At 40.2% G+C, this 11,872-nt stretch overlaps 1 protein-coding gene across 1 annotated transcript; it reads left to right on the forward strand.

Moving 5' to 3' along the window:
- The first annotated feature begins 2,433 nt into the window (after positions 1-2,433).
- On the forward strand, positions 2,434-11,869 carry CTSO (cathepsin O). The gene is made up of 9 exons (XM_054294489.1): positions 2,434-2,565; positions 3,178-3,283; positions 4,280-4,413; positions 5,466-5,633; positions 7,042-7,163; positions 8,336-8,499; positions 8,962-9,054; positions 10,376-11,765; positions 11,796-11,869. Exons 1-8 carry the CDS (start codon positions 2,434-2,436, stop codon positions 10,408-10,410), a joined length of 954 nt encoding a protein of 317 aa, XP_054150464.1. The 3' UTR covers positions 10,411-11,765; positions 11,796-11,869.
- The last annotated feature ends 3 nt before the right edge of the window (positions 11,870-11,872 follow it).

Below are 11,872 nucleotides of genomic sequence, written 5' to 3' on the forward strand. Positions count from 1 at the left end.
CTTTAAAAAACCTCAACCAAACAAAAAAGCCAAAACAAGATACCCAACAAACACCTCTATACCATATTCTTTTTATAGGCCTTATTCTTATATTATTTTTACAAGTGTATTTTCTTTTATCTTAATGAAGCATGGCTAAATTTACACTGGAGTAATTCAAAGCAGAGCAGGGACTGCATGCCTGCAGACTGAGCTCTCTGTGTACTTTGGTGGGATTTTGTTCATCTGAGCACAGGTACAAAATGTTTTTATGGCATGGTAGGTATTTCAGTGGAAAAAGAAAGCCATCTGAAACACTTTGGCTGTCAGTCACCTACCTTTGGCTGTTTGTTACACTCTCTTTCCCCCGAGCCAGTCACCAGAGGAGACACTGACTTTTCTTACAATCTCTCCTCCTGAACAAGATATAGTGAAACAGCTATTTAGTACACAGAGAGCAAATCCAGGGGAAACAAACGTTTTCCTCTTCCTATACTATACAGAATTTTTAATGCAAAGCAATCTGAGATACATCTATTTTCCAAAAATAGGAGGGGATTTTTTTCTTTTTGCTTGTTTGTTTGGAGGTTATTTATTTTAATTAAAATAAAAATGAAAGTTGTGTGGTTTGTAACTACATTTCAGAGGTCCTTTGCTGCCCTCATGTGTTTCACGGGCAAAGTAACACTTGAAGTCTACATACAAACCAAAACGGCTCCTCCAATCAGGATTACTTCTGTTTAAAAACAGCATAGTCTACACAAATAATAACCCAAAAATAGCTGAAAGTTTATGCCTTTTTTATAGTAAAGCTAGGTTGGCTTGTTTAAAATTTAATGACTATATATTAAAAACATGAAAAAATATTCAGCTTGAAATAATCATAATCCTGGAACAACAGATTTCAAGGGCAGCAGGCCAATTTAGAGAGTGTTGATCATGTTAGACTGATGGAAAATCCTAAATTTTTTATGAAAACTATGTTTTAAAATAAAGCATAATTTCAACATCTTTCTGTTGCTTACATTAACTGGCAAAGTAAGTTCTTTCCTGTTCCATCCTCCTGCACCACAGAGAATAAAACCATGTGACTGCTGCATTAAGGCTGCTGTTCCTCCCGCATCCAGGACATCCAAAGCTATGGTGACCACAGCAAGCTGTCCTTTGACACTCCTGCCAGACCCTACACCTGCACTTCTCACGAGGGCCTCAGTGCTCAGTCACAGTTTGATGGAATTTGCCTCCGAATTTGGCTGCTGAGGTTCAAACCATCCTCACAAAGGTTTCGACATTCAGTTCTTATGTCATCCTATTCAGTCCCTATGCTGATCCCAGACCTCAATCTGTCAAGACGAATTTGTAATAAATTGGAATAACATCTCCAGCGCCAATCCTGGGTTTACAGTGATGAACCGTGTCAGAATAACCAATAAAATCTGCCCTGCTAACAAGCTCTTCCATACACTGGCTATAAGCCAGAAATAGACTTCCCTGTAACAAAACCGGTGGCAGTTCAGCTAATTCCATGGGAGGAGGGCAGAGACAAAGCTGGATTGTGATCCCACAGGTTTGTTCCCCAAGCACAGCGCTACCAGGTGTGCTACTGGCACCGCAGGACAGGACACCTGTGTTAACAAGAGGGTACGCGGGGGGAAAGCAGCAGAGAGAACTGAAACATACAGCAGGTTTAAAACATACAAATACCTATTTACAGGCACTGCATAAAAATCTCTGGTGATGGAAATTAACTAAGAGGGCGCTATTAACTCGTAGTGGCCTAATGGAGCTATTAAACGCTGAACACTGACCTGCTTACCCAAGTACCAGCATGACCAGTCTCTGAGGAAAGTCATGGTTTCTCTCCGCGAGTTCTTTCAGCACCAGCTCTCTCACTGGGACGCAGGGGCTGCGGGCACCGGGCACCTCTGCACTGCCCGCCCGTGCCTTTCCTTGCTAAAGCCTGTAACCCGCATTGCTGCTGCTTCCCTCTCCTGCTGGCAGCCCAGCTTGCAGGTACCAAGCAGGACCTGACTCAGGTACCAGCCTCTCGGAGAAGGTTTTTATAATCTGGCAGACACCTGAACGCTCAGCATCCCTTCTCCCCTCCCTGGCAGCCCTGCGCGTCTGTCCATCTCCCACATGGGAAACATGGCTGCAAACACGGCTCTGCCCAGGCACTGCTGAGCGCTCTGGGGCACAGCTCGGCCTGGGCGCTGTCCCCGAGAGCCGCCAGGAGAAGGACCCGCAGCAGCGCTCCCAGCCCCGAGCGGCGGTGCGGGAGCGGCGGTGCGGGGCGGGCGCTCCTCCATGCCCCGCCCGCCGGCCCCGCGGGAAGCGGCAGCGGGGACAGCCTCCGGCCGCGGGCTGGAAGGAAGCCGGCTCGGCCCCTTTCCCGCTCGGAAGCCGTCGGACCTCAGCCCCGCGGGTGGGGTGCGTTCCCGGGCCCGCCCCGCCATGGCGCGGCGGCCGATGGCGGTGCTGGCGCTGCTGCTGTGCCTGCTGCGGCCGGGCAGTGCCGCCCTCACGGGCACCCGGCTGCGGGATGGCGGCGGCCGGGAGCGAGGGGGAGCGGCGGCGGCTCTGCGGGTAGGTGTCCCAGCCCGCGCTGCCCTCGCCATCCGCGCTCTGCGGGGCTGATGCGGGCTCTGCGGGGCTGGGGCGGGCTCTGCGGCCGGCTGGGGCAGGCCGGGGCGGGGGCAGGCGGAGCGCCCCTCCCGCAGGCCCGGACGCGCCCCCCGGTGCCGTTCCCGGGGCTCGCCGCCGGCCGCCGGAGCGGCTGTCCAGCCACATCGGGCCGCCGGGGGAGGCGGGGAGGCCTCTAGGTCATTACGCTGTTCTTTGGCTTCGTGAAGTGATGGGGTTAACTCGTATCTGGAGACATTTTTGCATATCTCTCAACCACAAGGTTTGTTGTGCTGTCAAAGAAGGACATCAGATGAGTTTGACGCAACTTGCTCTGTTTTGTCTGTTTCATGTCAATTTTTTGCACCTAACAAATGGTTTTTTGGTATCTGTTGGAGTTGAAGTTAGTGTAATGGCTTTCCTATTGCTAGGGATACAGGATGAATTTGAGATGAACAGTTCTTGTTATCCAATTTCATGTTTACTGTTACTGACCTTTTTTTTTTTTCTGCTCTTACAGTTTTTTCCCTGCTGCCAACTCAATAATGCCCACAATTATTTTTTGTATTCCTTCAGGAAAGTGTCGAAAGAATTAGATTATTGAATTCATTATCAAAAGATAATACAACTGCTGTCTATGGAATAAATCAGTTTTCTCACCTGTTTCCTGAAGAGTTCAAAGGTACATTTTCTGGTTTTCTAGTACCTTTTCTGTCATTTTTTAATTCTTTCCCAGAACCTTGTGTCTTTCACACTTACAGATTCTTCCCGTGCTGATAGTCAGCTAATTTACAATGGCTGGTACCAAACTGTAAGTACTTCTGGAGGACACAACAATCCTCTTTGTGTTCTGTAGTCTTGCAAGGTTGAATTACCCACAGCCTGAATATGTTTTAGTATTCAGGCAGTTCTGGTTTTCTTTCTTTCTTCTCACTGCTCTTTAAAGCTTTCTTCAATTACAACAGAAGAAAGGAAGATAGACAAATTTCTTCCTTTTTGAAAAAGGAAGATACAGAAGGTTCTGCAGTGAGTTCATATTCCCTACCCCAGCACAAAGTTGACCACAGTCCAAACAATGCTTGGAGGTCCATGGCTGCATAATGACAGCTGGACCTTTCTCAAGCAACGTGACATACTTGATTTTCTTTTTTCCTAGAAAGCTCTATAAAAATTTCCCTTCTTGCTGTTCATGTCTGTTGTTACATTTTCTATTCATCAGAGGATTTAACATCTTGCTTTAATTTTAAATAACTAAACAATATTTTTTAGTGAAAACCCAGCAACTTTAAGGTGTTTCAGAATCCTTACTTTATTCTCCTCTTATTTTCCCCTTGTACATGACTAAAACTAAGTATTTTTTAAGTTAGTAAAATGTTTTGGAAATTTTCACGTAAAAATTTTTTTTATGGAGTGGTTATGGTTATTGTTCAACTTCAGACCCACATTCCCTACAGAGAGTATTTCTGTTTTTTCTGAAACTGTAGAAATACATTCATTCTGGAGCATAATGATTGTTTTAAAATACATGAATTTTCTGTGGATTTTAGAATGAGATACAATCTCATGGTTGCAACTGTAGATCAAAGTTACCTCTGAGTTCTAGTAAAGTAGTTGTTAGTGGGATTTTTTTTTGTTGTTGTTGTTCATAGATTTAAATATGTTTATGTTCTGTGTTTAGCTATTTACTTGAGAAGCATGCCTCACAAACTTCCCAGATACATAAAAGTGCCAAAGGGGAAGGAAAAGCCTCTGCCAAAGAAATTTGACTGGAGGGACAAGAAAGTCATTGCAGAAGTGAGAAATCAGCAGACAGTAAGTCCTGGTGTTTTCCCTTCCTGGCTCTCAGCAGTGGGCTGTAGAGCACAGGGAAGGTTTTGCAGGGACCAGCTCTGCCTGAAGGCTCCTTGGAGCGCTGGCACAAGAGTGGCCAGCTGAACAGACACAAAGTCATATAGCATTTTATGTAAAGAGGTGTTGGCTTAAAAGAATGAGGTGTAGGAGTTGTGCATTTAAAAACTGTAAATTTTTTTACTAGATCTTTTTGATCTAGTTAAGTGAATCTCCAAATATTTTGCATCATGTGTGTTTTGTATTTTTCTGAAGGAACCAAGTTCAGTACTTGGTCTCATCCCACCTGGAGAGGTGTAGATCCTTTCCTGTTGTTTTCCTCCCATGACTGAATGCTCTTGGCTGGTCAACACCCACATCCTTACCAGTGAATTCCTCAGAGGATGCATTTATGATAGGAAAGTGACCAGACCCCACACAATTACAGTTTGTCCCAAAGTGGTTATGGTCCCTGTTCAGAAACAATCTGCTCAAACCCCAGTGTCTCCTTCCCATGCTTCATGTAGGACCTCGTGAGGAATAAATTCTGCTTATTTTAAATGTCACAGTTCAAAGAGCCTGGAATTGCAGCATAGGTTGCTATTGTCTAAGATTTTTTTCTATTATGTTTCATTTCACTTCACCATTTCTTAAACTGTAATCTGTTTCTACAAAATTCTAGAAAAACTTACTAATGTGGTCTAAAACTAATTTCACTCTGAGACCACAGGTGCTTATCTCACAGGAAAAGCATCCTCAGACCTATCATCAAGAACAAAAATTCATGAGGAAAGAGTCCTAAAAATAAGACAACCATAATGCATTTTTAGCATTCAGAGAGCAATATAGGGGGAAAAACAGTTCAGCATTTTAAATTCATGATAACGTTTCTTTTTAATTGCCTTAAAAACAGAATTCAAGGATGATGTATTAAACGAAGAGCATTGGAAGACTCTTTTGCCTCTTTTTTTCATACCAGGCTTCAAAACGAAAGCTGACTTTTGCTTTCTCTGCCATTTCCCTTTTGTCTCTCTCAGTGTGGAGGCTGCTGGGCTTTCAGTGTGGTGGGTGGCATAGAGTCTGCCTATGCAATTAAAAGAAACACCCTGGAAGAGCTCAGTGTGCAGCAAGTTATTGACTGCTCGTACAATAACTACGGCTGCAACGGGGGATCCACCGTTAGCGCTTTGAGCTGGCTGAACCAGGTTTGAAACTCTTTGTAAATATCCCAAAAGGCTTCATCAGCTTCTCTATTAGCATTCTTATTTATTGGAAAAAAAAACTGATGGGGAAGGTGAAATGTACGGAGATTTTTTTTTTAATCACATGTGTGTGTAGATATATGCATACACCTATGTGATTGTGTATATGTATCTATGCTTATTTATTTAGTTTGGAACCAGGTGAGAATTAGTTCAAGCAGAATTCAAATTTGATTGAAATTTTATGGTCTATATATATTCTTGTGAATGTAACAAATCAGTCCACAGGGGCTGAAAACAATGTTCCTGAATTCATTTGCAGGCATACAGTACCAGTGTAGACAGAGCCACCTATGCATATGGCATTTTGTGGATTTAAAGCACTAGCATCTGGGGAAAAGAAGGGATCCTGACATTTTCTGCTTTCAAATTTCAGTAGTTTCCCTTGCAAACACTGTAAAATTATGTACAAGTGTATGTGGAAAACCTCAGAATAAAATGAAAGGCATTTACCTTTGTTTCCCTTGAATACCAGAACATTGAAAATGCATTCAAAATTTCTAGCTCAGTTGTTGCTAAAATATTTCATTTCATTAAAAATTCAAAATGTGTGTTAATAACATGGGTACACAGAAACATTTAATATCTTTGAAATAAAAAATACTCTCTCAGACTGAATTACAAAAATATGAAAAGAGTTCTTTCTTTTTTTGAATTAAAAAAACCTCAGAATTTAAGACAGCATAATTCTACCCGTATAGAGTAATATACCCATGGCTAATAACAGTCTAGATAACTTGTATAAGTTTGAATATCAAGAACAACAGAGGATATGCACCTTTTATTCCTCTGAAAGAACATTCCCTCTTGGCTGCGGAGGAACCACAAATGAATTAGGCTGAAGAAGTCACTGTCATAAATATGCTGTACTCCAGAAGACATGAAAAGCATGAAAGGCTGATGCATATGTCATGTATTAGCATGAGAATTACATGCTAAGAACAGAATTGGACTTTACAGTATTTTATATAACTTTTTGGGATAATTTTCCTTCTTTAACTATCCCAAGGAGAATATAATTTTGTATGTGGAAGTCATTTGAGGAGAATTAATGAGATGAATGAACATCTGTGTCTTGAAATTGACAGAATTGCTTATGAGGATAGTTTAAACCAGAGATGCCTTTTAAATTTAGTTTATTATTTAAAGATTTCTGAATCCCTGCTGAAGCTCAGTGAACAAGGAAACTAGAGCTAGTAAATAGTTATTTCACAATGTGACATTCTTACTTCTAATCTTGCCCAGTACACACTGAATTTTGAGTGGGTTATGTGGTCATTCTCCATATGTTTTGAGGTGCATAGAAGAAAAGTCAAATGCATTAATTTCTTGCTCCATTACCTTCTTGCAGACCAAAGTAAAACTCGTGAGAGATTCAGAGTACACTTTCAAAGCTCAGACAGGACTGTGCCATTATTTTGAGCGCTCAGATTTTGGAGTTTCAATAGCAGGATTTGCTGCATATGACTTCAGGTAGCTTTTATTCATTCTTTTCTTTCACTGTCCTTTTCCTTCTGCGAACAGCAGTCATGGAGTGAGGTGGAGTGAACAGTGCATTGACCAGGCAAAGGATATGAGGTTGATTGCATCAGTTCTGTAGCTGTGTGCTGGAGAAGGATTAATGCATAACATCTTTGAGAGTTAAGGCTTGCCACAATGAATCCACTCAACACTGCCATCATTAAGCCTGTTCAAATGAGAAGGCTTGAAATTGGGTCTTTTAAATTGGCTATACACTGGAACATAGTCAGTTACAGTTTTTAACATATGAACATTACACTGCTTTTGTCAGAAACAGTAAATCCTACCAATAGTAAGTGGAATTTATTGAAAAAAATAGGAAGCATTCAACTACTTCAGAATTTATGCATTTACATATCTACCCACATCCTCTCCAGCCCATGACTTTAGAAACAGTGTTGTCAGCTGAACTCTGTAAAAACTTCAGCTTTTTAGGTTTCTGTGTGAAGAAACTTCATTTCTATTTTTTATCAGTGCAGTACAACTACTGAAAAAAGGCAAGAAGTATTATTTTGACTAGGAATTGTGTTACTTCTAGCTATAAGTAACCAAAATCAATCATATCTTTACCAGTCTGTATTTGCCAAATTTATCTAATGAACATATTTTTAGTGATGAAAATTTCCTGCTCCAGATAAATAAAACTGTGTGAGCGTGCTAATGATAAATGTCTGATAGTGGAAATGTCCTGTGTTTTGATATGTTTGAGACACATACTTTAGTGTATTATTCGGTAAAGAGGTACTTCTGTAGGTTTAAAAAGCAATGGGAAATTCTAATACAGACTAATGGTTTGTTCAAAGCTTGTTTTGATTGAGAAGAGTGATGTACAAAAAGTATGAAGTGCTCTCCACTGCCACTGGCTTGGCCTAGAAACCTTGTGCTATTTAATAGTGTTATGTGTTTGGATCTACACCCATCCCATAGTTTTTGTGTCCTGTATTTGCATCACTGTGTTGTAGTATATGAAATATATAATTACTGGTGTGTGATATGTAGAACTTGGAGGAAAGAGTTTAATTAGTTGACTTTTAAACTGTTCTTAACAAGTAGATTACAATCACTCTAATCACTTTAGTGTGATAACTTAAGTAACTTGGTATTTTTACTTACTTCTTTTGCAGTGGTCAAGAGGAGGAAATGATGAGGATGCTTGTCAGCTGGGGCCCTTTGGCAGTGACAGTCGATGCCATTAGCTGGCAGGATTATCTCGGTGGAATCATACAATATCACTGCTCCAGTGGAAGAGCAAACCATGCTGTTCTTATCACTGGTTTTGACAGAACAGGTGTGTTTCCACCAGCTGAACTTCAGCACAGTAGGTTTCTTTGACTTGCAACTTGCCTTTTGTGGGATAAGTGATTAAAATCCAGAACTTGGTTTTCTGTTGGAAGCTCTTGGGTTTGATGTCACATCAGTTCTGGAAGTTCTGTGAAGATCACATCATCTTCACATCAGCCAGAAGAAAAACTCTTTTTGTGATTGCTTCTTCAGTTTGTAGGACTTCATCCTTGTAAAGCCAAGACCATGGCTGTATGTGTCCTTATGCTAGAAGAGCCCATATCCAGTGTTCCCATACCAGAATATTAGCTCTGTTATCTATGTGAACAGCAGTAGGTTTCACTGGCCTGTATCATCCATCCATCAGAAGCTGTGAGATACTGAAATGCTAATTAACTCTGTGGAGTGTTAGGAGGCTAAAACTTCCCAACTCTCATGTTGTCTCTTGTTCATGAAATGTCTCTTCCAGGTAGCATTCCTTACTGGATTGTACAGAACTCTTGGGGCCCAACGTGGGGAATAGATGGCTACGTTCATGTTAAGATCGGTGGCAATGTCTGTGGTAAGTCTGGCAAAAAGTGCTAAAGGCCATGGGCTGGGATATGTTTTCCAATAGCTATAAAAATTAATTATCACCATAATATAATATATATAATAAAAATATAATGGGATCCTCAGAGAGGTAGAACAATCATTGCTATGCTTTAAAAGAGGTTAAATGAGTCCAGATGGAAAAAAAAATGAAGTGGTTGCTAGTTCAACCAAAGCATGTAGTTGAATGATTGAAAAACACCATGTAAAGGCAAAGCTGTATAAGACAAAACAAATAATCAAAGTACTCTTGTCCCTTACCATGCAGAGGTAATGGCACTGTAAAATATCCAGTCATGTGTGATCCTTGTAGGCTGTACTCCCTGTGGGTAAAACAGCTGCTGTCCTTGTCTGGTGGGTGCCAGTATCTCTGGGCTCAGTTTAACAAACAACTATGAAAAACTGATCTACCTGGAAATTGTGTACCCTGCTTGTGGCTTTCCTTGTAGGACAGCGATATATCCTTTCAGTGCTAGTTCAATCTCCTGCCCTATTGTTGTTTGCATGAATTTTTTCTTTGTGTTTGAGGGATTCCTGTAGCATTAAATACCCAGTTTCTGCTAGATATGGAGATAAAGCAAGTCAAGCTCTGGTTTAGCATCAGATTGCTGAGCCAAATTGGTGGGATGGTTCCACTAGATAAGAAGTGTTGTGTATCTGTGGTAATTTTATGTGTTAGAGTAACCCATTGGCTTTCCCTTCCATGTGTTTCACTGCAGCTCTCAGTCATTGCAGGAGGTGTTGGATTACCTAAATCATCTGCACATAAAGAATAGACAATATTCAGTTTGCCTGCACTTAGTAAAGATCAAAGCAATGTATCCAATCATAGCTTTCTCATGTTACTGAATCTTTGTTCTTACTGTTGTTGTATAAACAGTTTGGAAGGAGAAATTTACAAGTAGTGATACAGCAAATCAATTATAGACATGGCAGGGAGAACAGATGTGTTATTTTCAAAAAGCAGGATCTTTCATGTTTTCTGTAGTGTACCACACAAGAGCAATCCAGCAAAGACAGTAGTTCCTCCTTTTCCCACAGAGATGTTGTCTTCTGATTTAGAGGTGCTCTGAAACCACCAGGATATAAAATTTTGAACATAAAAGCAGAGGAAGGAGGAGATTAGGTTTCAATTATACACAGTGCCAGGAGAGGAAGAAATAAAAGGGTTGCAGATGATTCCCTAGATTCCTACTGTCCTGGCTTGGAGGGGAGAGGGCATTATATGAACATGAATTTTGGGAAGTCTCCACTTCTATATTTATTAAAACCAAATTTTATGTCATTTCTAGGTATAGCAGATACAGTCTCAGCAGTATTTGTTTGACATTCCTGTGGGCCTCTACAACTGGTCAAAGACCACAAGTATCATGAGGACAGACACTGTATATGAAGGTGGAATTCAAAAAATCATTTTCAAATATAAGAAATGGCTGTAAGGGCAATTCCTGCAACCCCTGGCTGAAGTTTTTAAAAATGTTTTTATTGTGAATTGGTGTTGAATGCCAAATTTCTCAAGGATTAAGAAGACTGATTTGCAGAGTGCACAAAGAGAAGCTACAAAGATGGACTGAAGCCTCAAATGTAAGCTTTATCCAGGTGTTGAATACTACTCCATACAAAAATCTTAAAAGGAAAGAAATGATGACAGATAAGAAGGAATTTGAATCAAAAAATCAATACTATAAGAGTATATTTGAAATCATTTGAGTATAAGAAGAATCATGAGTAACAGTTTAGAAAGTCAGCAATTACAGAATATATCCAATAGAGTGAGTGTTAAATTTCCCTCATTAATTGAATTCAGACGTGCAACTTGCTGGTAATAAAAAGGTGTTCCAGCTTTGCTGAGCTGTGAAACTGCAGCTGTGGGCAAATGTAACTAGAATTCACAATGAAACATGTAATTCTAAAATGCTCTGAATTTTTCACCTCAAATGCTTTACCTGTATCTTTTAAGAAGGCCTACCATGAAAAGTATTAAAGCAATCCTGTAATTTTTTGCACTCAATTACTGTACCATGTTTTTAGATTAGTTTTTTATATCTTTTATGACAAGTGCAACAAGTATTTATACTTGTATATTGTTAAGTGATGCTGATTTATTCCTTCTAATTGTTAATATTTTAAATGAAAGGAAAACCAAGTATGATGTTTCTTTACTTCAGGTTTTGCTACTTACTGAATTTCCTTGGCTGAAAACTTCAGTTTTAAAAAATGTGAAGTCTTCTGTACTCTTGAGTGTTGTGTAGTCTGGCCTTCCCTGAGTGGCTTACAAACAACGATAGCACTCTTTCATAACTGGAAAACAAAGTCTCTAATGGGCACAGATAGGAGTAATGTAGTCACAGCAATATGAAACACAGATGTGCCTCCGGTGTTCTTGAGGTGCTACTGACAGGTGTAAGTACCTGAAGTACTGTGGTAGAGGGAACTTACCAGAAATTCCAGCCTACAGTGTTTGTGTCTTTCCAAAGGGAGCACTTAAAAAGACAAAAGTCCATTTAATAAGATGGCAGTGATTTATCAATATTCTATAGCCAAAGTTGCCTTTTATTGTATACCAATTTGAATAAAAATCACTTTAAATGCCTGTCATACTCTTGTTTGAACTTTATAGTTTGCTTTAAAAGGAGACTTAACAAAAGATGAGCTTTAATACTGCTTTATTTGGAATGCAAAGTAAGTACTTATATCTGCTATTTTTAACAGTATTTGTGTCTAAGGGATTTACAGTCACACGTAAAGAGATAGCAACATGATTCTTGATGTATTATAAGTTCAGGATG

This window comes from Melozone crissalis, unplaced genomic scaffold (genome assembly GCF_028551555.1).
Source record: "Melozone crissalis strain CALT ecotype California unplaced genomic scaffold, PUWL_Pcris_2 ptg000006l_1, whole genome shotgun sequence".
In the NCBI taxonomy this organism is placed as follows: Eukaryota; Metazoa; Chordata; class Aves; order Passeriformes; family Passerellidae; genus Melozone; species Melozone crissalis.